We start from the raw sequence: 26,652 nt of genomic DNA on the forward strand, positions 1-26,652 counted from the left end.
CGTCAGACAACTTGAATAACTATTTGGAAACAGTTAATTATTCTAGAATGATTGTAGAGATTTGCATCTGCAAGACACTGAAGACAGTTTGTTTTTGGTGGCATTCAGATCAGGCTTTACACACATACTGAGCTTTGTGCTGCTGATATAAATACACTACTAGCTGACATTTGCGGCCAAATCTTCAGTTTTCAAATGTCTTTCCTTATCCTGCATAGCAACAAATGCAATGTCTTGTAAACAAAGTTAATAAAAACTATTTTCATACATTCAAGAACCCATAAGTCAGCGTAAACTTTTCTATGAGTCAGACTTCTGCAAGTTTTCTTTTTGTAGCTGATTTGTTTGAATTCATTTACTTCACATTACACTTCCCAGTGTCAATGCTGAAACAATGTTCTGTGCAGCATTAAGGGGGCGTCATAACTTTGACCCCTGAGATCTAACGTAATGCAACCATCTCAGGCTGAAATCAGAGCTGAAACAAACGTATAGCTGCTCTGAGTTGCGTCTCATGAGAAGACAGCTGCTCCTAAAAGCTCATGATTGTACATAAAATAATTTCCTGTACCACTCATGAACATACAGCAAACAGAAAATGGTCTGAGCAGTTGAACTGACAGACGGACGGTAAACGAATGAGTGAACAATGCAATTACTCAGACCTCTGGTTCCTCCTCACCTCCCAGCAGGAAACTTCTGCTGGCTGCAGGCTAGATTCATCACTGACTGTACAATCAGCTCTTTACTGGATGAACTAAAACACGGATAAACTGACCTTCATCAACTTAGTCTGAACACTGGACGTAGGGAAAAGTTTACAGTAAAAAAATGCATTAAAATCCATAGTGACTGTGAACTACTGTACCATTTGTACTACACTATATATAGAATACTGCAGTTGTACAGTGTGACAGTCAATACTCACATAAATCAATTCAGTATCTTAGCAGTGACGTGTGCTAACATCCCATCATATAGTGTGTAATAAGAAAGTGGCAATAAGATCAGATAGGACAAACTTTATTAATCCTGAAGGAAATTCTTGTGGCAGATGGCACTCAGAAAAAACAAAATGACATAAAAAATGCAATGAATAAAAGTAGAAAAGCAATAAGATAAGTATGTTTTGTTATTGAAATATTGTAAATAAAGGCTAAAATAGAACAGTATGAAGTAAGAATGAGATAATAAATGATATGTAAACACACGTGACAGTAAAATATCGCATGTGAATAATGACATGATAATTAAGTATTACACATTACATTGGCAGTGTTGTATTTCAAAGGGAAATGTTGCACCTGAGAAATGAAAATATGAAGTATTGCTTGTTACATGTTGCACTTTAAATGCTATACATGATACAGAACCTGATACGGCACAGACTATTGAGAAAATGGCATAAATAAAATAATTCACTTGAAAATCACAAATCATTTTTGGTTTTGTAGTTCTAAGATGCTCTTTGGCCACCCGGAAATATCTCATGATATTGACTCTGATGTGTCATAGGATGCACAGATGTTTAACTAGAGGCCCCAGAAAGTTTTATAGGAATGCTGCTTTTAAAAATAATCTAAAAATTACAACGTTATCAGAGCTAGAAACTGTAAAAAATGGAATCAATGATCAGATTTTCACCTTTCTGCCAGCGTTGAACTATTTGTATGTGTGCGATGTACAGTTTAAATCATGATAGGTCATCAAAATCCGTTTATTCTGCATGTCTCTTCCTGAAACCTACTTTCTCATTCTATAACAAGGAAAAAAAATTCTGCAATCTTCAGCATAGCTGTGGACCTGTGGCTCAGTTGCGATCGAGAGTCAAGTGAAAAAACTTCTGACTTTTTGTTCTCACACAGAGCAGATAGAACGCGAGCATGGAAACAAATTAAAAATAGAAATGGTGAAATATAGTAGGCTATGTAGTCGTCATTTTTTTCAGACTTGGTAACATCTGTTGGAAAAATGTCGTAGATGTGGATTCCAGGTCTTTTTTTAGGATTGTTGTCATTTTAGCTGTGTTGTGCTGCGCAGAAGACATTTTTTCTGAGTTTTCTCTCCTTCTTCTTGTTGCTCTGGTCCCATAGAGCTGCAGGACTTTAGATTGCAGTGAAAATGAACTACAGTGAGGAAAAATGAGCCTTAAGTGAGCAAAATGTGATTTAAAAAATGCTTTTTGTTGTGGAATTCCAAACATTTGAACTGCTTCATCTGCATTTTGATGACAGTTTGTCCATTTAAGGTTATTTCTTATGATTTTACATGATATATTAAAGAAAGGATGACTCAGTATTGTCACTTATACCATAACATCTACCTGAATCCTGCTGTAATTAGTAGGGCTGGCCCTAATAGTGGTTTCTGGCCTCCGAATATTCGGGCCCTATTAAAGACGAATATCCGAATATTCGTTCCGCCCCATAACATCTGGGGGGGTGGGGGGGTGGTGCAGCGGCGGAGGTGCGGTAGTGGTGGCGGCGGCGGCAGCGGCTTGTGACACAGACTGCCCGAAAATTCGGATCCTTTTTCATTTTTAGAAAGTTCTGGCCAACCTTTCCTGATGACAGATTGAACCCAGTGTAAACCGACCTTAATGAGTAGGCGGTTAAACGATTAAACAACTAGTTGCCCACATCCCTAACAGACATATGTGTATATGTTTATGTGATCACATGATGAGATGAGCTGATAAGTGCCGATGTGGGCCGAAGGCGGAGGGAAGACAGTGACGCTGCATATTCTTTCCGCCCGGTAACGTCCGACGGGGGTAGGGGGGCGAATATTCGGATACCAAATTAATATCCGGACAGTGCTGTAGCGAACGAATATCCGGATATTCGGGTCCAGCCCTAGTAATTAGTTTAAATAAAACCTCCTTAAGCTTTATTTAAAGCAGCAAACAAGTTCAGAGTGTATTATATTAATGGAGGATGTATTTATTTCTTCTTTCACAAGTTAAAGCATCAATCAAACTTCTATTTCTGCTGTTGTCCTGTGTTTCCTTGTCATTGATAATAACAGTCTGAGGGTGACGTCATTAACGGAGCTTTGATTTCCTCCTTTGTGTTGCTGTCTGTCAGACTCATTAAACACTGAATGGAGATGCCGGAGTGTGTTTTCTGTGTGTTTACACTGTAGCAGGAGTGTTGTTGTGTATTTATGGTGGAATAAGACGCCGCAGGCAGAAACACCGACTGTTCAGACAGCAGACAGACAGATTCCCTCCTCTCATCTCTGAGCCAAGCCTCAGGAGCTCAGCGCCCACCTGGAATAGTCTGGAATAGTCTGGGATGGTCTGGCTTGGCTGCCTGGCCTCAGGCACTGCTCTGTTGATGTCTAGAGAAAAACTGTGTGGTGTTAGATTTGTATGCACGGGTTTCCATACCACATAAAACAAAGTGTTTTTCTTTCCTTTTTAGGCATCGGAAGGCAGGACCGACTGCTTTTCTTTGTTTTCTTTGTCCTGGGATGCTCTCATGAAAAAACCTAACCCAAACAAAACAAGTATTCTGGACTATATCAACCAGAGTATGCATAGTTTAATACAATCCAGCTGGTAGACATTAAACACTGAGGTACAGATCTGTGGGATAAAAGAGTGTATCAGCTTTAAGTGTGATATTTTTAGCTTGAAGCTACTGATGCTACACATTAGCTAAAGTGTGAGTCAGTGATGAAATATTCTGAGAGAGGAATTCCTGCAGCTCTGCCTTTTAATTATGAAACAGACACACTTGTACACTACATTCCTCAGTCAGTCAGTCACTGGACTGGACTGCTGTTATTTATGTATTATTCACTCCTAGAGATACTGTATGTGTACTGTACAGGAGCACATGAACCTCAGACAGTCACATGTAATCACAGCGTTTCATTCTTTGATTAAACTGTCAATAGATGTTTCACCATGCTGAATGTATCTTCCAGCAACTTGCTCCTCTGTTTACTGTTTTTGAGCCACGCTGCATTTATTTTATTGATCCAGTAGGTTTGATTTTCCTCTCAGTCTGTCTGTGGGAACACTGCCTGCAGTTCAACCTGAAAACTCAGAATTTTTGTCAAGTGACTGTGGTTTGCAGCTGAGAAAACCATGGCTTGTTATACACAGAATCTGGTGCAACAGTTTTATTACTGGTGAATTTTTCAGGAGACATTAAATGCTTTTGATGAAATATCACAATTTTATGCTTAGGTTTGGTAATTTTTCATGAGGGAACATGTATGAAACATGGTCATTCAGTGCTGTTGGAAATTTAACAATCTGACAGTTTTTTTCTCTTTTTACAGTTTCTTTGATAAATAATATAATTTTGGTAGTTTTTTAATAAAGAAAACATGCAGGTTTTGGGTTTCTGAGGTTTAACATAGGACTTCATACCAATATTACTATTAAAATGATTATTACGCTGTGTATGTATGATAGTAACCAGTAGTACCAGTTCAAATAATAACTGAATACCTGTTTCTTTGTGCCCTCTGCATATGTTTCTATTGCCTTTCTATGAAACTTTTAGAACTTTTGATGTGACTTCTGTGTTCTTCTTTCAGGTGGAACACTCCTTTAATTATTTGGAGATCCAGGGAATTGCCTGCAACAAGCCAACACAGGTACACAACTTTATACCAACACCAACACTGCCTAACACAGTCTGACAGCACCACAAAAACATTCATGTTGTACATTTTGGGAAATCTATTTTCTTGTTTGAGTCAGATGTAAAGATGAATAACGTTCTCACGGGGGTGGACAGGCCATCTGCCATAGCGGGCCCTGTCCCGGTGGGCCGGTGTCTAGTGGGGGATGGTCAACAGGTTTCCTTCACCCACCAATCAAAATTATTTATGTTTTTGTCCCAGTGTATCTGCTCCCTTTAATATTTAGCATCTGCTGATATCTCTTACCATTTTCTTAGACAGTACACATTTCAAGTATTGTAGACTAGCTGTAGTACCTGGTTGCACAGCCAGGTGGAGCCTTTTACGGTTTAGGATGGCCACATTCTATCGTGCTGTGATTTCTGCCACAACTTTTTTCAGGATTTCAATCCTCAGAAATGACACAAGGACTGAGTGGCCTTAGTGGAGTACTCCACCCTCTGAGTGCTTTTTTGCTAGGGTAGTGACCAAAGAGGGCAGTAAGCAGAGAACTTGTAGTAGCTTAGCTAGTAAAGGCACCATGACATGTCTTCTGTGGAACTTACTGACCTCAGACCGATGCACTAGTGTGAAATCAAGCTGAGATAATCACCATTATCCAATGTTCCAAAATCTCAGTGACTTTATGCATTTGTGTAACAGCAAATGTGAACATATCCTATCTCAGGATTGGCCATGGAACATTCTTAATCTTTATGCTAAACTAAACCCAAGTTCAATACTCATCTTCTACACTAACTCTCAACTGAAAAGTCAGCAAGTGTTACAAACTTTTCTCCAACTGTTCCTATAAATTCTAAGCGTCAGGTTAAGTCAGTCTATCTAATACTGCATCAATCTTGCACATTGTATTGTGTAGATTAACAAGTTTTTTTTAATCCATTCCAATTACAGAATTGCTAGATGAAGCTGTTGAGCTGTTCACAGTCAAAGTTCAGTAAAGACAAACTATGAATTTTAAACCTACTAGTGGGTTTGAGGGTTTTGAGGGTTAATATAGGACTTTATGCTATTGTTGTTATTATTATTATTATTATTATTATTATTATTATTATTAAAACGGGGGGCAGGAGAAGAAACGTGACACTATATTTATCTGATTTTATCATTGCAATATAAACTTACAGAATTACACTGATGACCAAAACTTTGTAATGTGCAGTTGGTTCTTTGCTTGCTGCCAAAACAGTCCATCTTGTCAAGAACTCTACAAGACCTGAAGGTTAACTTTGACATCTGACACTAAAATATTAACATTAAGTCCTTTAAGTCCTTCAAATCTCGATCTAATTGACATTATTTGCTTTTTTTGTGAGTGATCCAAATGTTTTTGCTCAAGGATGTAAACAGAAAACTATTGCTGAAGTGGAAATGTTTTTGTTCAGCCCTTATTTCCAGTGTTGTCGAAGGATTCAAGATTGAGTTTCCTCTAAATGACGGTCATTTCAACGGGATGGATGTTTGCTCAGACGTGAACATAAACCCAAATTTTCTGCTTTAGAATCACAGCAGATTCATTAGTGAGAAGGAGATGGGCAAATCTTTCGAAACTCATTACTACATGACAAACCAAAAACAGAATCTGCTCTGAGCCTCTCTTGGCTCTTTGACCGGAGCTGCTGAGCCGTCGGTCTGCAGAATCTACCTAGAAAATATGATAATCCGTCAGTAACCAGAGCGTTGCTGCAGCTGAACCTCTGCTGCTGCTCGCCTGGACGGATGTCAGCGCTGCTAATATCTGACTGATGGTCTCCAGTGCGCCAGACAGGATTATGCTAATGCTGGCATATTGAAGAGGCTCGGTTCACCTTACGGCAGCATTTGCATAATTGCGGTGAACATGGAAGAGGTTGGCCAGTCCTGGTTAAAGTCATTAAATCTTTACGTTTGCTCAACGCAGAGATGTGGGACACAGCTGTGATTGAGTGTCAGAGTTATTCTTCTTCTTAAATTATGAACTGGTAGATTCAGAGGATTGACATGGGAGCAGAGAAGCTGAATATGAAATGAAAGGAAGCAAGCAAGGAAACTGAATCCCAACACTGTTCATGATCTTTTCTCACAAACTGTATTCTGTGAAATGAGACTGAATCACTGATGAACGCTGTGTTTGTGTAGCTCTCTTTAGAGTACGAACGTGGCTCCTTCTCCCTGAAGCTGCTTTCTACAGAGGAGGTCAATGATGTGGTGGCTCACATAGGAAACTGTCTGCTGAGGATATGTCCCGGTCTACCTCCAAGGTCAGGTCATCATCTGCGACTTTCTATGCATTTAAATTCACCATATATTTATATACAGATCTGACTCCATGAGATAAAATATAACTACATTAATCCCGAAGGAAATTCTTTTTCCAGATGTTGTTAACCCTCATGTCGTCCCGCGGGTCAAATTGGCCCGTTTTAAAGTTGGGAAAATGTGGGGAAAAAATATATATATTCACAGTGAAACTTCTAGTGTTCCACATTTTCATCATTTTTTGGTGGAAAACAAGAAATGGTAAAAATGTATTTTAAGAACATTCACAAAAACATCAATCAAAATCCAGCAAATTTTGCTTTACTTTGGTTGAATTTTGTGTGTTGAATGTTCTTAAAGAAAACATGAGAAATTTTACTGATATATACGTAATGTATATGCGTATTTTTAGGATTTTTTTGGAAGATTTTTACTCATTTTTAAAAAAATATTTACAAGAGGGTTTTTTTAAGATAAAACTTTTAAGGGACAATTTAAGGAATTATTGGAATTTTCTTTGTGAAGGATTTGCAATTTTTTGGAAATTTGGGGAATTTTTTTGCAGAATTTTTGGATTTTTTTCAGACAAGGAAGCAATTTTTTTTGGTGCCTGTAAATGAGGACAACATGAGGGTTAAGAAAAAAAAAACTAAATGAAACCTCCAAAATTTCCAGCATTGCTTCTTTACTGTTCTATTCTAGTTTCATTTTATGCTATTATTTAATTTCAGTAATGTATTGTACTTATATCTTATGGCTTCTTAACTTTTTACTCACAGCATTTCTTATGTTACATCACTTTGTATTTAACATCTGGAATTTACTTCGGGATTAATGAAGTTTAATCTTATCTTAATTAAATGCAGTGGCTAAAAAGTAGAAAAGCAATAAGATATTAATATATTAGTGAAATAAAATAAGTGAACTTAAACAAGATTAGAACAAAACAGTAAAAAGTATAGCTGGCAAAAATATTGAGGTAATAATGATAATTAAATATTGCATTTTGCACATGTAAACAGAATTCTACACCATACAGAAACTGATATTGCACAAACTACTGAGAAAACTAATACTGTAAATGTTATTGATAATATTTCTCAGATGTTTCCTGCATGACCTAATTCAGGTAATTCTTGTTGGTTTAGCACAAACTGCTTCATCTGTATGAGTCACAGGTTGCACATCACAGCGACACGTTCTGTATTTTATATTTTAACAATCACATATCTGGAGGTAATAATTTGTGTTGCAACATCGATATGAATCCGCTGTATTATGTTTTGCTGAGAACAGGAAGTATAAATATAATGCAGAAATGAGCACCTACAAAACCATAACCCTTCATAACCTCGCCATGTGAACCAGATCAGCTCTTAATCGAGAGACTGATGTTTGTATTCTGGAGCTTTTTTTTTTAACCATTCCGTTAATTTCACTTTGAATAATTAGAGTATTTTCTGCACAGCAAAGTGATGAAGAAGGTTTGCATGGAGCCTCCGGACCGGCTGCCGTCTCTTCAGACTCTGTGGGAGAACAACAAACCTGCAGAACCTGGGCCCTGCGGTAGGAACCTCAACTTGAATTATTGTTTGACTCCACTTTTAATGCTGCTCTTCTGTGTGTATGAAGGGTTTATGTCCCTACAATGCTGCTGTCGTTTCATACGGCTGAAGAAATGTTGGTTTCTCATTAAATCAGAAGTGTCAAATCAACCCGCTTGTCTCAGATCTTCTGTGTTTTGTTCTGTTCGATTCTGTCCAGGTGGGTTTTCTCAGATGTACAGGTGTGTGTGTGACTGGTTGGGGCTGCCGTACAGAGAAGAGGTGCAGTGGGTGAGTAGCAGTCACATTATTTTACTTCACAGCTTTGACAGATTCTGCTTCAACTCTGCTGCTGGCTGGATGACATGAAGCTGCATAAAGTGTTTTCATTAAGAGAACAACCACAACAACACTTGAATCTATGCAGCAGCCTTTACTTCGTGTCTCTGTGCCTCAAGATCTTTTAATACTGCCTCTTGTCCAAAACAGAATAGTCTTTTTCTCCTGTAAATATTTAATCCATTCTGTGCAATAGTGCTGCAGTCAGCATATGAAAGAACTGAACCAGATCACATGTCAGACTCTGCGTATTGTCTGTAGATACACTAAATCAGCTCTACTTGCTAAGTTTATCGGCCTAAATGAACTATAAATACACATAAAAACTGTTTGCAGCATATTTAATCACTTTAACCTGATTATTTTGTAATGACATGATGCAGCGGTACACTTGCACATATCATCAACTGGTTGATGAAGCACACGAATTTAACCCTCCTGTCATCCTGCGGGTCAAATTGACCCGTTTTAAAGTTTTAAAAATGTGGAAAAAAAAAATTCAAAGTGAAAACTTCCACATTTTCAAAATTATTTTAGGAAATTTTTCAACATTTTGTGGTGGGAAAAAACAAATAAAAAAGTGTTTAAGAACATTCAGAAAAAAATCTACCAAAATCCAGTGAATTTCGCTGTCAAATTTGTGGATTTTTTATTTAAAAAAAAAAACTTTTGAGGGAAACTTTTCAGGAGTTTTCTTCCTGAAGATTTTGCAAATTTTTATAAATTTGGAGAATTTTTTTCTGTATTTTTGGACTTTTTTCAGACAAGGCAACAACATTTTTTGGTAAGGACAACACGAGGGTTAAAGCAGACAAGTCAACTATTTTTAGGTGATCTACCAGGTTGGTTGTTGAGCTTTTTGCAAAGGTTATTCATGATTATTTTGTCCATCCGTTTGGAAAACATGCACCCACACCACAGACTCCTTTGAAATATTATTAGTGAGTTTTTCAACCGACTGTGAATAAACGTTCAGTAAATTAAGTTACGCCAACAGTCTCTGTCAGGAGAATTCTTTGGTGGAGACCTGACTTCTCCAAATTAATCCAAATTAAGTTGTGTCTCAAGTCAAAGTAAAGTTTTACTTGCTCAAGGAATCAACATGCACAGAACACAATCTGAACAAGTGACTGGGGAAGGGTGAGAATAGCACAGCTTTTACACACACACATAAACATGAGGTACACATCTTGGTATGTGTTATCTCTAGGTTGCTACAGGCAGGCGGTTAGGACTGGTTTCTTATCCGTCAAACTCCTGTGTGAGCAGCTTGTGTCCTTGGTCCTCTTTTGGCACACATCACATAGTATTACAATGAATAAGAACATTCAGTCATCAAATACAATGATTTTCACAACAGTCTCCATAAGGTTTGATAGGTTCAAAGTTGTGAAAGTGTGGGAATGTTCACAGAAAATCTGCTCCTGCCACTGCTCAAAGTAGCGATTAAATCCTGGATTTCTGCTGGATCGTTGCAGCGCTTTTCTCCTCTCTAAAGAATCTCCACCAGTTGTCTGACCAATGAGAATTTGGTTGATCTGCTGTGCAATAGAGTCTTTCTGAGGTCAGAACCAGCCAGCTTTAATGAACTGCTTCCTCTCCAGGATGTGGACACCATCTATTTGACACAAGACACCAGAGAACTCAACCTGCAGGACTTCAGCCACCTGGAGAACAGGTGAGTAAAAATTCCAGTTGTGCACAAATGATTGACTGTATGGCACAAAACAGAAAGAAAAAAAGGAAAATAAAGCCACTCTGGGAGCTACATGATGTATTTTAATGTAAATATGTAGCGTTAGCGTGGAACTGCTTAAGAAGAAGGTGCTGTAGTAGCTCTGACCTTTTCTGTCCTCGTCTTCAGGGATCTGGTCGCTATTATCGCAGTCCTGGAGTTCAACCAGTGGTTCACCAAACTCTCCACCAAGGACTATAAACTGGTAGGTTCCCTAATAAAGGCAGTAGTGTTGATCCAGCTGTGTGGTCATTTCTGTGGCTGTAATTTGCTGCTGTTGGCCTGTTTTGAGCTTTCTTAGAATACACTGAATATTATAGACAGGCTATTTTTCACCCCTGTACATGCTGTCAAACATCTCTGAACTCTTCATCATTGTGCTGGATAAATAGGATGACATGTCAGTCTTCTGTCCAGTTTTAATTCTGAACCAGTTGCCTACTGAGGAAAGCTGATGTCAGTTTCCTTCTTTCACTTGTGTAAATCTGTTTCTCACTTCCTTGCTGCTCTACTACAGCCCCGTGGTTCCTTCTGCATCAGTAAGCAGCTTTCGTAGGGGTGTTTTGGTTCCTTCCCACCATCGCTCATAAGGAATCCAAAGGCTGAGTCTCCTGGTCTCTGTTTATAATTCTAATTTTTGTATGTAGCTATGCTTAGCGCTTTGAGATGACATATGTTGTGAATCTGCGCTATATAAATAAATAATTAGAATTTCAGCAGCAGTAACTCTGGGTAGACGTGAGATGCCATCAGCTTTTTCAACTGCACTGTTTCCAGTTGCAATGAAAAACTGCCTTTTGTCTTCTGTAAGTTTAACCGATCAGCATCAAAAACCTGCATAGCAGTGCTTCAGAGCCACTCAGAGGGACCTGGTACTGTTTTTGGCATTATTGAGCAAAAAATCTGTACTAGCCTGTCGGCATTTATTAATTTAGGTGGTCTCAGAGGAAACTGGACTTCTACATCTCCTCTTGACTTTATAATATCTGACCAGTGATGGAACATTTTAGCCAATCACAGGGCTTTTTGTTGATCAGATGAGATGGTATGAGTTGCAAAGTGAGACTAGGTTGTGGTGGCGCAGTGGGCTAGATGAAGGACTTTAAAATCCAGGGTGGAGACAGAAATGTAAATTGACTTTTCGCTTGAAATACTAGATAGAGTTCAGAACAGTGATTTTTTTTGTTTTTGCCTCTCCAGATTTCTGCCCACTACAGCTTTAATGACACACATCAGAATGCTAACATGCTAACTAGAAGGCTGATATTGTATTTGACAGTGATTAAAATGCATTCAGAGTCAAATGAGAATGGGGATTGTCATGCTATAGTCTCAGATATCATTAAAACAGCAGCTCTTCATATTGTAAATTTTTACTTAGACTTTTACAACCTCTCCAGATTTGGACTCTCTACTCTGCTTATAAGAAAGATGTTTCGCCATGCTGAATGTATCTTCCAACAACTTGTTCTTCTGTTTGGTGTTTTTGAGCCATGCTGTATTTGAAAGTTGAAAATCCAATCAGTCTTTCTGTTTCTGCAGCATTTGTTTATTTGAGGATAACATGCTTTTCAGACCCTTCTGCAGGGTTTTGAGGTTCCGAGGGTTAAAGAGTTAAATGATGCATAATGAGATGTAGAATAAGATGATCTTGGGAAAATATCACAATTGTAAGCTGAGATTTATGTAGTTTCTTTGGTTGTTGTTTTTTTTAAATAACCACAATATTACAGAGAAAGGCACACAATTTGTTGGAGAACTATTGGAAAGTTGAAAAGCCGATCATTCTTTTTGTTTCTACAGTTTCTGGCTCAGATCGTATCAAGCAATAATCCCAACTCTGATGAAGGGCAGAAGATTGAATTTTATTACTGTGTTTTGGAGGATAATAATCAGCACCTGGTTGGTCCAGTTTGGATGAAACCTGGTTGGATGATGAATGATTTCTCATCTACTCCTGTACTGTTTTGCATATTCCCCCTCACCAACACTCATCTTTCTCCACCTCTGGCTGTATGTCTCTGCCGGTGCACGGTATTGGCCTCTTTGTTTCCTCCTGTCTGTTGACTGAGGATCAGTCCAATGTTCTTGTGTGATAAGACTCTTAATCCAGCCCAGACAAAGGGGCTCCATGTCTTGGCTCTGCCCCCCTGCAGCACTCTATTACCAGCTCAGCTTCTCCAGGCTTCGCTCGGTCTCACCAATTACCACACACAGCTCCCCCCGTCCAAACAATTATCTCACGCCTCCGTCACGCACCATTCCTTTTGTATCGATTTTAACATCCAGCGTGCGGATTTAGGCTCAAACATTGAGGCAGGCAAAGTCCAACGTTGGTCCTTTCTGTTGGAGATTAATGGCCTATAATGGACCCTGAGTAGAGTGATTTCTTGCATTGTTGTTGATGATGCCACTTGTTATGTTTGGACAGTGACTGAATGGTGATTTGGTTGCTTTATACAGGGGTCCAGTCTCTTATATATCCCCCTCTGTTCCTGTGTGTGTTTGAGGAGTGGTAATGATGAAGCTGCAGAAATACCGGGCTTTGCAAAAGTTCTGTTACACGGTTTCATGATCTTTAGAGACGTTTACATGTCGGAGTGAAAAATTCCATTAAACAAACTGAAAGTTCTACCTTATAGGCAGGTGTCCTTAATACAAATTTTTTTCTCCGGTGAAGTTGTATCAAGATGGAAGTCAAAAGAGTTGAGATATCTGCTCTCCTTCATGCTGGCCACAACAAGTCTGACAGAGCCAAGCAGCTGAACATCAGCCGGATGACCGTCCACAGAGTCGTGGAGAGGCTCAAGAATGGTGAAGATCTTTCAGTGATCTTTCAAGAATGGTGAAGACCCGAAAAATCTTCACCATTCTTTAGCCTCTCCGCAACTCTGTGGACGGTCATCCGGCTGATGTTCAGCACAAAGGAGAGCAGATATCTCAACTCTTTTGACTTTCATCTTGATACAACTTCACCGGAGAAAAAAATTTGTATTAAGGACACCTGCCTATAAGGTAGAACTTTCAGTTTATTTAATGGAATTTTTCACTCCGACATGTAAACGTCTCTCAAGATCATGAAACCGAGTGTAACAGAACTTTTGCAAAGCCCGGTATAAGCTCTAATATGACCTGCAGCGTGAGTTTAAAGTGTGCCAGCGGAAACAACAGAAGTCTGACAAAAATACAAGACAGGAACAGAAAGTGAGAGAGAGAAAGTGATGAAAGCAGAGCACTGAGGTCAGCGGGTCAAAGGGAGAGATGCCCGATAAGTAAGGAAATGAGTGTATTTATTCATTTTTTGCTTCATACACTTTAATATTTACTGCAAGCCCATTTTTCACGCCAGCATGAATAAATTCTCTCGCCTCTATGGAAACAGCACGGCCGTGGCTGGAAAGAATGTTATTTGTTTTAATGCCATAAATCACAAAGAGGGAGAAATAAGCTCAATCTTAACTTTTTACTGAAAGTGCCCTCAGGTGGTACCAATGCTGTGAAAAAAAGGTTCAACCGAATAGTCCCTGAACTCTTGTCATGTAACTTTACTGCCTCTTCTAACTTCTCAAAGCTCTACTCTGCTCATCAGCTGTAGAAAATGTTCCATCATGCTGAGTGTCCAACAATTTGCTCCTGTTCACTGTTTCTGCATTTATGTTATGGATCCAGTAGGTTTGATTTTCCTCTGTCACACAGATTTTTCATACTCATCTCCTCTCTGCTCTAAATTTGTATGATGTGACTGTCATTTTTCATTGAGATGTAGAATAAAAGGATTTTGAGGAAATATTCTGATTTTCAGGTTAAATTTGGATTTTTTTTAAGAGACAACAACACAGACGATGAGTTGAATGACTGTCGGAAAGTTGGAAATGTGGAAAATCTGGATCTGATAAATGAAGTGATTTTGACCCCAACAAATAGCATGCCTTTTAAATCCATCTGCAAGGTGCAGAGGCTTAAAAACTTGATTAATATATCATAAGATGTAGTGTGAATTTTGAGGGAACATCACGATTTTAAGCTTAGATTTCCTCATATTTTCAGAGAAAACCACACACACGATTAGATGAAGGATTCTCGGAAAGTTGAAAATCTGAGTAATCTTTCTGTTTCTATCATTTCTGGCTACAGTAAGTGCCTTTTAAATTCCTGTGAGGGTTTTCAGGTTTAGAGAGTTAATTCATGATTATTTTTTTGAAAAAACATCACAATTTTAAGCTTCATTTTACGTAATTTTTAAAGAAAATCCCAATTTTTCAGACAAAACTACTAACATGATTCGTTGACGGTCTGTCAGAACATTGGAAATCCAATCATTCTTTCTCATTGTGCAGTTTCTGACTCTGATGAACGGAAGAATTTCAGTAATCAGGAAACAGACAAGAGAGGAACTAAACATTTCATTGCTTAAACATTTGCATGTGGTGAACTGTTGGGAGAAGAAGGCCTTTGTTGTGTTCGTGTTGGGGATACAATGAGAATTGTGTCATTCCTGCCTGGTGCTTCAGAGTTAAAAAGACATACATTACATTACAATATTTTAAAAAACATGAAGCACATGAAGCTATTGCACACATTAGACTAAAAGTACAGAAACAGTAGCAGATATTGTACAAGTCTCAGAAAAGAAATAATCTGCAGAAAAGAAGAAGTGGGTGACATTAAATCTGCGGCCTTCAGGCCACAGAATAACCATCTCTATCAGCAGACTGGATAATAACACACACACACACACACACACACACACACACACACACACACACACACACACACACACACACACACACACACACACACACACGCTCTGCAGGATTAGCTGCTCATGCTCAGTTCAATCAGCCTCTGTGTCGAGGTCTAATCAGGATGCTGAGGAATGAGGAGGATGGTAGGAGGCCTCTGATCACTTTAGGGTGTGATTCTGAAGCAGAACCAGGTCAGAACCGCCCAGCGTGACCAGGCGGGTATTTAACGAGTGTAAATGGTACAATCCACATGCCGTCACCAGCAGGGTTATTGTGGAAAATACTGACTTCTTTGTTTTTTCTGCTCTGCTTCTCTTCTCCATTTCATCCCTCGCTACCCTCATATCTCCTCTTGTGTATATGTGTCGTCCTTCGCTGCCTCCATCCTTCGTTCCTCTTCTTTAATACTCCTAGTTTCACAAAGTAAACACGTGAACAATAGTCGCTTTCTTCTGTCTCTTTCCATTATCTCCCCTCTTTCTTTGGGACAATGCCTCCTCTGTTGTGTCCACACTGAATCAGCCCCTGATAGCTGCAACGTCACTCCCAAGACTAATAACAGCATAGTGGTCCAGTAAAGTTGTGTTACCAGAGTGGAAACTGTTTGTGTTGTGAGTCAGTCTGCAGAGCTGTGTGTTGAGGATGACGCAGCACTGAAGTGGGTCAGTGAACATGTAGGTGGCCGTCGACATCCAGCTGCTGAATTTTTAATTTTCTCCAAATCGGAGTGCTTCGGCTCCCTCGGGTTCGTCTCCTGTGGAGCTCAGGCCAACGTCCTCCTGGAAAGCATCGGCTGTCTTTGTCACGCACAACTGGCCTTTAAGTGGAACACGCAGAATTCACTTGTATTTTTTTTCCACATTCTGCAGCTTTAATTAGCATAAATGAGCAGCTTTCTGGAGTGTTTCGCTGAGAAACACTTGAGGGAATCAACCAAAAAGTACATTTCTGTGTTCTTCTGACCTTGAATGTTGTAGTCAGTGAGTTTTGCTGTTCCAGATAAAAGTGCATTTTTTTAAGCCTCTGAGCTGCTTCAGTTAATTAGTATATTTTTGTGCTTTTGGTGAGAAACAGTGAAGAAAAGCACTTTAATGGATCAAAGATAAGACCGACTGTACAGCTTTGGGTGTTACTCTTAATATGTCTTTTTTTCTCATGCTTTACATCAGTCTTAGTTTAGAGAATTCACTACTTTTTCTTGCTCCTGTCACATTTTTGCCCACTGTATGGTCATTTTCACTGTAATATAACGTTTTCATCTCAGTGGAAACGGCACAGTCGTGGACAGAAGCAGGTCGAACTCAGAAATGTCTTCTGTGCAGGAAAACATAGATAATTTTTTGATGATTTATTTTGCACAAAACGTTTAAAACATATACTAGAATCAACATTTTTAACATTTTTCCAAGTAGTCACAAGTGTTACTGATGCTGGAAAATATGGTGACTGCATATGCTGTAAATATTTTGCTACCTATGTCTTTAATTTCTTTTCACACGTCTCTGTGAAAACACTCCCTGCAGTTCAGCCGAAAACTCCCTGAATCACTTTATTGTTTCACCAAATATCACAGAATCTGGTGCAAGCTGTTTATTTTTGTCAGTTTTACCTGAGAGATGTAGAATGAAGGGATTTTGACAAAATATCACGATTTGAGTAGTTCAAGGAGCATTGGAAAGTTGAAATTCTGACAGTTCTTCATGTTTTTGCTGTCTTGTAAATGGTGTGAAGTCACCTGACGTTTGTGTCTGTTCAGTCTGCAGATGTGTGCGAGCAAATCCTTCGGGTGGTGTCTCGGTCCAGTCGGCTGGAGGAGCTGGTCCTTGACAACGCAGGACTCAAAACGTAAGAGAATCCAAATGATGAAAGGGATAATCAAGGAATTTTACATTTCAGAGACACATAACGAGTTGTGTGTAGCCTGAGCTTATTATTGTAGACATTAAATAAGTTAATAAAATAAATATATAAGAGAGAACTCTGAGGAAACTTTCAAAAAGTTCGAGCTTCATTTTGCAGAGCAGTGTTGAGATTCAAAGATGTTTCAAAATAAGGGTCCAGCAGAAGAAGCTACTTTGCATTTGTTTTGGAGTTTGACCCATACTAACTGCTGAAAGTTGAATACATTTTTATAATAATTTTTTAATTTATCTATAAGAAGTTCTCGCACTAAATGAACATGCTACATGAGGAACATTTCAGCGTGCATGCAAACAGATTAAATGTTAGACATTTCCCCCAAAACTTGACTTAAAGCCAAAAACGCTCAAACTGACAGCTGCAGCTTTGTTGCAGAGTTCTGGTGATGTCGGCTAGATGTCAGTTTTTGTCAGCTCCGTGAGGAAAATGGTTCGTCTGGGTCAAGTTCTGTTGAATTCAGTGCTGACACGGTTTCTTTTTTTTGTGCCATTTGTGTGCATTCAGCTGTTTAAGAAGAACTGCCTCACCACTTCTACTGTAACCTCTCAGTGTAGTTTTGTTTTAACTCTTCTCTGCTGTGACTTGAAAAGAACATTTCTGCTGCTCATTGATCATCTAGTGGATCTTTTTTCTTTCTTCTGTTCTTTCACTATCTGCAGGGATTTTGCCCAGAAGCTGGCTGCTGCTCTGGGCCACAACCCCAGCTCAGGACTCACCACCATTAATCTGGCCAACAACCCGCTGGAGGACCGAGGTACCGAGTCTGTTCTAACCTGCTCATGGATCCATCTCAGAGCCGTTGTTCTTCCTGTGTTTGTTCTGCCTCTACCCAGCTCTGCTCTCCTACTTTCTTTTACATCCTCCAAATACTTAAATGATGCACAAAACTGGAGTATGTTTAAACCTTTAACATTCAGCCATATTCCAAGGAAATTTTTAGATATACTTCCTTTGCTGTAAAATGTCAATGAATGACTGTGTTTTTAGTAGGAAATGTGGACAATTGTAGCAATTTTGGACACTATTGAACAATTTTAAGTCATTTTTGAACACATTTTGGAGAATCTTGAGTCATTTTTGAATCATTTTGGACAAATATGAGGCATTTTGCGACCTGACACTGGAATCTTGTCCTGCCATACTTTCCAAACATCAAATCCTGCTAATGGTTGAGCTTCAAAAGTGAATAAAATGTTGACCAAAGGCGATATTTTTCAGCGGTAGTATGGATCCATCCAACTTTCTGGGATTGCAATACCACATTTTGAGTCATTTTGAACAGGTTTGTAGCCTAGCCGCGCTAGACCCATGTTTCTGAAGGCACAAGGGTCCAGGGCCGCTCGACAGGGAGGGAGGCGGGCTAAAAGGTTGTCTTTCAAATCACTCTGCAGCAATTGGGTAGGTATACAACCAATCAGTGCAACGAATAGGCTGACGTAGTTCCTAGAGCGCAGGCGGATTGTGGCTAAGTCCCATTAGCTTCCCAACCAGCGGAGCCAACTGGTATATTAAGGATTTGCCATATCCCGTCAGCATAAGTCCAAATACGTCTTTCTTCTCAATGAAACACTTCAGTGCCGTCCTTTGTTTATCTTTCAAGTTGAATTTTAGCTTCAAATCTTTAAGGGCTGTGGCCAAAGCCGAGTCGAAAGATAACTGTTTATTGTGCGCCGGTTGTTTCTGTCAGAATCGTCACGCCTCTGTCGTCACTTCGTTACGCCCGCCTTCTGACTCTACACTTCATGGTGATTCGTCAGTTTTAGGAGAATCCAGCCTCGAGCCTTATGGAGGGTAACTCGACCCACCCTGGCAGAGAATTAAATTCGTTGCCGTGGGTTGTCTAGCGCGGCTAGGCTAACAGGTTTGAGTAGTTTTGGACAATTTTAAGTCATTTTTCTACTAATTGTGAAACATTTTACAATGATTTTAAGTCAAAATAGCAAATGAAACTGCCATATTTACCACATATCAGATACTTCAGTTCCTCCTCCATGTCTGTCACAGTCTGTATGTTTGATATAAATATATGGCTTATATATATGCTACTGTAGCCAGTCTATGTTCCCATGTTATGCTGCATGAAGTTTAATATTTCATCAGCTCCTTTCTATCCAGGACACATGAATTAAAGATAGATTCCACCAAATATTCAGGCTGTCACATGTTAACATGCAACAGATTTCTGGGGCTCATTGCTCTCTGGTTTATTTGTCCTTATGTAAAATTTACCACCAAGATCTGTTGAAAATGAAAGGCTCTTTAATGTGTTTTATATTTATATAAAATCAATCATTTTTTGACTGTTCACAAGTAAGTCCACAAGGTGCACTGGAGTTGCTCTTGTGTCATTTTTCTTCACCGTGATTAATTTTTCACTGTAGTTTTAAGTCCTGCAGCTCTACGGAAACAGAACATGAAGAAGAAGAGAGAACTGTTCATTGCACAAAATAATAAAGTAATCATGCCATAAATCCTAAAAAAGGATCAACAAAAGTTTAATTTCTTTGATTATTTAGTGTATGAAAATTGAAAACATCTGTCATTTACATTTTCATTATCTTGCTAGTGTCCTCAGGTGCTGCCGACATTTTAAAAGTAATAGATCTTCATTCTTTAGATATTTCTCAGTGCACACGTTTAACTAGTTTCCACACTTGTGTCCTCTCTGCTCTGTGTAAACACTGCCTGCACTGTTCAACCAAAAACTTCCTGAAGTTCTGTCATATGACTGTTGGTCACAGCTGAGTCACTCTTGTCTTCATAGTTGTCTTGAGATGTGCAGAATTTTTAGTTTTTTTGTCGAATTTGATTCACACAAATAGTTTATTTTGGCTAAATTTTTAATTGAGACATGTCAAATAAAGGGATTTTGATGAAATACCGTGACTTTAAGTTTATATTTAATTGCGTTTTAAGACAGAACTCTGTTGTAGTTTTGAAAATCCAGCAATTCCTTCAGTTTTTACAGTTTCTGATTCAGATTAATGGTATAATTTTGGTGATAATGTCCTTTTTAACAGTTAACTTTCAACAGCAGGTTTTCAGGTTAAAATAAATTCACATTAAATAAAGCAGTAATGTTATGTGGAGGCTGTACATAAACTGTGAAGGACAGCTAAGCATGTCTATGTAGAATACATGTGGAAAATGCTTTGTGCCAAATGTCAATATGGGTGTTACTGTACAGCAAAAAGCTACAGCAGCTCTGTTTGTTAAAACTGTCCAGAATAAACTGATGTTCTTCTCTGTCTCCTGCTGCAGGCGTTTCCTCGCTGGCTGCTCAGTTTGCCAAAGTCCGTTTGGGGCTCAAGCATTTAAACTTCTCCAAAACCTCACTATCACCCAAAGGTAACAGACTCATTAAAATATAAAACAATAATATAAAAGTTGTGTTATAAACTCCAGGCTCTCTCGTTGCCTGCTTTTCATTTCTGCTCCCCTACAAGCAGCAGTAATTCATGTCTTCCACTTCTCTGATCGGCCTCCTGCTGCGACGCTAATGAGACTTAGTTATTGCACTATTAACGCTGCAAGTGAGAGACGGATCTGCAAAGTGTTTGTAGCGAGACAATCTGTGAGCAGTCTGCGTGTTTTATCTGTGTGAACGCTGCTCTGTAGACCGGTGGAGCCACACAGTTTATACATGATGGACAAAAACATGAAGTCCTGATTGTGCAAAGGCAGTTCAGAGAATTTCTAGTTGGTCTTAATGTATTTTCTGGACTAAAGATGTGTTAATTCCAGGTTGAGTTTCTTCTTGATTCTGATCCAAAGTAAACTCTGCAGCGTCTGCAGGGACAGTAAAGCTGCTCTGCTCTGAGGCGATCAGTAAAAAGCTGCCATGTGTGAGTTTGTTCTGTTTAAACTGATAATATAATCTGAGTTCTAGAGCAGCAGCAGAGGACAGAGGATGTTTTTGACTCTGGTTTTCATGTTTCAGTCATTTTTCATCTGATTGGATCCGATCAGACAGTCGAGTCTCTATCTGCAGACAGGATTTCACAGCATCACGGAGTTCAGTGTGTCAGTCATGTGATAGACGTGATGCAGCTCATCAATATCAGACACATTCACTGTACCGTAGAAATGAACGTTCCCGTCAAACACATGCTGATCAGTGAAGGATTCAAGCATCGCATGAGATTTTTTTTAGAGCTTGATGTTAGATAATTATTCAGCCTCTGAACTCAGAGCAGTTTCTGGTGTTTGTTGCTCTTTTTACTGCAGTATAAAGTCTGGTACTTTCATGCAAACGGAACAAACAAGGGTCACTTTTTTTAAGATATTTGGTGTATTGAGAGCTATAAAAGCAGTAGCTGATGTTGCACATTGCTGAACATGTGCAAAAAAGAAATGGTTTAAAGTGGTTCAAAAATGACATACAGAACTACTGATGACAGAAACATCTGTCTCTACATACTACTCATGTTTTGCTATTTGCATCAGCTGAATGGTTCCTAAATTTTTGCCACATGTCTGTTAGTCACAGCAGTTATGTCTTTTCAGTTGTGCTAAGAGTGCAGAATTTCAAATTTTTTATGGAATCTGGTTTATGCAAATGCTATTATTTGAAATGAGACATGATGAATGAAAGGATTTAGATGAAATGTTCTGATTTTACGCCTAAAGTCGTGATGGAAGGGCACATCATGATGATTAGTTCAAAGACTGAAAGTGGAAAATGTGAGGATTCTTTGTGTTTTTACATTTCTGGCTCTGACAGAAGATGTAGCCTGCCTTTCAAAGCTGCTGGTGGGTTTTGTGGTTGTAATGGTTCATTTATTTATTGTCATGGATTTTTTTTAGAGCTTAAAAACAAAGAGAGACTGTTTCATATTTAATATAGTGTACCACCGGTAAAGCAAAGCATCACGTTCTAAAACCACGAAGCTCTGTTCTCTCTGCATTCTGATCCAGCTCTTTCCTGTCTTCACCCACTGCTCATTTCCGCTGCCGTTTCCTTCAATATGCCGTCAAAATACCAAGTGGAGATGTGAGGCTTGTGATAGTGCTGACGTTGTGTGTTTCTGTGTGTGTGTGTGTGTGTGTGTGTGTGTGCGTCTTTTAGGGGTGAACAGCCTTTGCCAGTCACTGAGTGCCAACCCGTCCATCCCCAGCAGCCTCGTCCATCTGGACCTCTCAGGGAACCTGCTCCGAGGAGACGACATGCAGGTACACAAACATGGCTGCTTGTTTTTTTACATTAACATTTAAAGAAAAGCTGGTTTACTGTCTGCAGGGATTTTTTTTCTGGTTTTGCAGTAAACACAATCCCACACTCAGAGCATCTCTGATCTCCCTCAGAGCTGCTATCGGTGACTCTGATCTGGTTGGAGGCTTCAGATCACATCACATCAGATCAGTCTGGTGTCACTCTGCAGGAAAAGCCTCCTCTCAGAAAGTTCAAAATCCACTCAGATAAAAGCAGGAGAGAGAAACTGCAGCCAGACAGGTGTGTCCAGAGGAATTACTTTACTGTCAGTCCATCCATTTCAGGGACGTATTAACTTAATTGCTTCAAATGTGCCAGACGTGTTCACTTGGGTCAAGGCTGAAGAGTCAAAAACTTGTCTTTTCTTGAACACTTTTCCTCAACCTCACTGAAGATGATCAAAGGAAGACAACCTTCACTTGCACTATGCTGTATTATCATGAGACAGCAGATGTTGCTGATATAGGTCTGCTGCAGGGGATTGTGGGACATCCTTCCTTCCAGGTAAAGGACTGAAGCACCTTTCAACCAGCTCTCCTCACAGCTGCAACCTGACAATCTAAAAACCCTCCTGTAGGATGAACTGAGTAGATTTTGGTGGTCACCGTGTTCTGCTGATCATCATCTGCAGAGACACTTTTGTGGCCATAATTTATTTATATTTATTATTTACAATTGGTTTTGTTATCATGGCCATAATTCAGGAACAGAAGAGAGAACATATTTCATATGGATGTTCTGCAGCATCCACATGTTAAAATTTGTTGCTTCTTTGCAGCATCGTCCATATTTCAAGCTCTGGCTGCTGTTGTGTCTTCAATTTTGTCTTTTATCCGTATTATTGAAGTATACAAACGCATAAAAAGAATTTACTCTTTTCAATTTGATTCAGTGAATTTAAACACCTCTGGACAAACAAAGACATAGACAGAAAGTTTATTTATTGTCCATCTGTTAGTCTGTCTGTCTGTGTGCAACATTACTCAAAATTGGAGAAACGGATTTGGATGAAATTTTCAGGGAAGGTCAGAAAAGACAAAAGGACCACCTGATTAGATTTTGGCATTGATGCAGCTTATAGTCTGGATCTACGGATTTATTAAAGATTTCTGTATCATTGCAAGATAGCGGCACGATGCCACTGTAACCATGACAACAACTGACCACTACGTCAGCTGCCTGCTGACAATCACATGGTTGCGATCCTACTGCAAATCCACCGCTGAGGACTTATCGGGACTTATCTGTCAGAAATTATACAATGACTGAGCAGCCTTGGTGGAGTACTGCGCTCTGAGTGCGTTTCTTGTTCCAGTTGTTTTTGTAGCTTAGCAACATTAGCAACAGGCTTCAGCAGCTGGTTCACTGATTACTGGTAGAATCCTGCAAACAGTTCCTGAAGAACCAGCTCTTGTTAAATCGTTCCTTTCATGTACAGTCAGCAAAATAATGTTTAAGCTTCTACGCATTTATATGATCTAATCCAGAAGGTTTCTACAGACAGAAATTATTGCAGCTACTTGACCTCCATCCTTTGTCAGACACAGAATAAGCTCACATCACCCTGATCCAGGCTTCTCTCGGTTGGCTCTCTGCTCATTTTAGAATTGATTTTTAGATTTTGCTGATCACTTCTAAAGCATGCCAGCTTCTGGCTCCAGGATACACAGCAGAGATGTTGGTGGATCTTCAGGCTGATCCAGAGTTGAGGCTTCAATCTAAAGGTGACATCAGCTTTGAAACCTGCTGCCTGAGGAGACACAGCTGCAGAATCAGTTGTCACTTCCTGAATCACATTTTATTAGACCTCCTTCTAAGTGATGTCATTGTTTTATGTGGGTTTCCTAGTAATGACATGTTGCATTCTGTATTTTTGGGTCTATTGTCTTCCTGTTTTAACTTTATCTCATTTTTGCTTTGCTGTTATGTTGATTTCTGGGATCCTGCATTTTTGTATACCTGATCTTTTTAAACTGTCACATAAACAAAAGTTATTAGTACCATTTCCCTGATGTTACATAAGCCTGTTTGAATGGTTGGATATTGACAGCACAAGGAAATTCAGGTGTTTTTCATTTTTAGATTACCTTAAACATAATAAAAACCTGATTAGTTAACAGGATGTGAACAGATATTTATTCCATTTTAACACCGGACTGTGGTTTGATGCTTTTATTTTAGCATTTCTACCACTTCCTGGGTCAACCCAACAGCCTGGCGACCCTTGACCTTTCCAACACTGACTGCTCATTGGACCAGGTGAGTCGGGAACATCCAATCAGGTGCATGTGGTGAATAAATAATATAAATGCGTGTTCTAACAAGCAGCATGCTGTTGCAGTTGCACCTCGTTGTGCAGCGCTGTAAGAAGATGACCTGCTCGGCATTCATTTCTGTGTTGCAGGCAGTCTAATCTCATTTCACTCACCCACTCAGTCTCATGCTGAATGCTGCATGTGATGTATTGATGTGGGTCTGAGAGCAAAACACAGTTCATTGATTAGTTTGAGATGTAGCCAGCTGTCAGGCTAACGGATTATTGATTAGCTTCTCAATCATATTATGTTTCTCTCACACAGAGCCACATGTAAACGCACATTTCTAAGCACACTGCAGGAGTTAAAATCTGAAGAAAAGTATTTAAAAAAATGCAAATTCTAAACCAATAAATCATGCAGTACTTCCACAGTTAAAAGTTTGAATGACTTATTGTGTGTGTTCCAGGTTTGCTCGGCTCTGCTGCGAGGATCAGTCCAGCATCTGTCAGTTCTCAACATGTCAAAGAGCGTCTTCCCTCACAGGTAAGAAAGCAAAACAGAACCTGCCGAGGAAAACTGATTTTGGCGAGCTTGTTTGTTATAGAGTTTGCAGCCGTGATTGTCCGAACACACTGGAGGTACTGCATCTTCTACACTTGAAAACAGTGAGTGGAAAATAAGTACATAAGGCAAACCTCCATGACAAATTTGTTAAACAGACACCACATCATGGGCGTAGTCAGAACTGTGTTTGAAGGGAAATTTTACAGATGAGAGCAGTGGTCACAGTGGAATCAAAATGAAAACTGACTCCTTAAAATTCAGTTTACCCAAAGATATACAAGAATTCAACACATAAAGGGATCTATCTACCTTTACAACATCATCATCAGCCTCTTTGGGGGCATCTGATTGGATGGTTGGTTCAGTCAGTCCACTGAGTTAGATGTGATTTTTAATAAAGCATGGTGTTTTTTTTATAAAAAATGATTAGTTATGGTTATGCTGTTGGAGATTTGCGGCGACACTGAACACTTTAGAAATCACAGTTGGGCGACATTTGTAGTAATTTGCATCTTTTTGAGAATTCAGGGCCTAAATGCAGCATCAGTAATTAGCTGCATCACAAACCTGTTAAAAATGAAAAAGGTCTGAAATGTCCCTTTTGTTTTCATCAGTCAGGTGCCCGCTCTGACTCTAATTGTTTGTACAGTGTCTTCTTGTGTACACCTAAAAAAAGGTCAGCAAAATTGCACCATTTAGCAGAGCAAGAAACTATAAGAGCAAAAAGAATCCTCAAATTTTTGGCTTTATAACAGCCTTTCTATCAAGAATCTAAGCCTAAAATCAGGACATTTCATTAAAACCACATAATTCTAGATGGATCATTTGCATAAAATGAACGGTTTGCACTGACCAGATCCTGTAAAAAAACATAATATTCTCTGCTTATCTGCACAACCGCTAAGCCATAAATGACTCTGCTATGACCAGGAGTCATGTGGGAAAAAAATTCAGGGACTTTTTGAGTAAACTCAGCTGACCTGCAGGCTGTGCAAACACATCATGGAACCAAATTAAAAATGTAAGTAGTTAAAATGTCTAAAGCAGATTGAACCAACATTTTTTTCTGGAATTGATGACACTTGTGGACACTTGGAACATTGTACATGTTGATTCCAGCTCATTTGAATTCATGTAGAGTAAATAATCGACCAAATTCAATGTTTCTTTTTTCTTTTTTATGATTTATGGCATTATAATCTTGTTGTACAGCACCGAAGACATGTGTGAGTTCTCTCTCCTTTATGGTTGTTCTGTTCCCATAGAGCTGCAGGACTTTAGATCGCAGTTTAAAAGGACTGTAGTGAAGAAATATAAGCCAGGAGCAAATTAAAAAAAACGCCAAGAAACTGCCTCAGAGCTCCTGTTTTTTTTTGTTGTTTTTTTTCCAGAGAATCAGTCTGTGTGTTGGTGTGCGACCCCTGCTGGTCACTAA

The 26,652-nt window shown here is 39.2% G+C and overlaps 1 protein-coding gene across 5 annotated transcripts in view; it reads left to right on the forward strand.

Annotated features, from left to right (window-relative positions):
* The window catches only part of LOC110964688 (F-actin-uncapping protein LRRC16A), a 94,858-nt gene that overhangs the window by 34,825 nt on the left and 33,381 nt on the right, over window positions 1-26,652 (forward strand). For all 5 annotated transcript variants that reach the window (XM_022213482.2, XM_022213483.2, XM_022213485.2 and 2 more), the window contains exons 4-15: window positions 4,555-4,614; window positions 6,781-6,902; window positions 8,369-8,466; window positions 8,665-8,735; window positions 10,388-10,461; window positions 10,648-10,723; window positions 17,020-17,108; window positions 17,843-17,937; window positions 20,445-20,531; window positions 22,252-22,355; window positions 24,577-24,654; window positions 25,120-25,196. In XM_022213482.2, the coding sequence (XP_022069174.2) occupies window positions 4,555-4,614; window positions 6,781-6,902; window positions 8,369-8,466; window positions 8,665-8,735; window positions 10,388-10,461; window positions 10,648-10,723; window positions 17,020-17,108; window positions 17,843-17,937; window positions 20,445-20,531; window positions 22,252-22,355; window positions 24,577-24,654; window positions 25,120-25,196 (1,031 nt within the window). The remainder of the gene's footprint in view (window positions 1-4,554; window positions 4,615-6,780; window positions 6,903-8,368; window positions 8,467-8,664; window positions 8,736-10,387; window positions 10,462-10,647; window positions 10,724-17,019; window positions 17,109-17,842; window positions 17,938-20,444; window positions 20,532-22,251; window positions 22,356-24,576; window positions 24,655-25,119; window positions 25,197-26,652) is intronic.

The sequence above is a fragment of the Acanthochromis polyacanthus genome, chromosome 12 (assembly GCF_021347895.1).
Source record: "Acanthochromis polyacanthus isolate Apoly-LR-REF ecotype Palm Island chromosome 12, KAUST_Apoly_ChrSc, whole genome shotgun sequence".
Lineage (NCBI taxonomy): Eukaryota > Metazoa > Chordata > Actinopteri > Pomacentridae > Acanthochromis > Acanthochromis polyacanthus.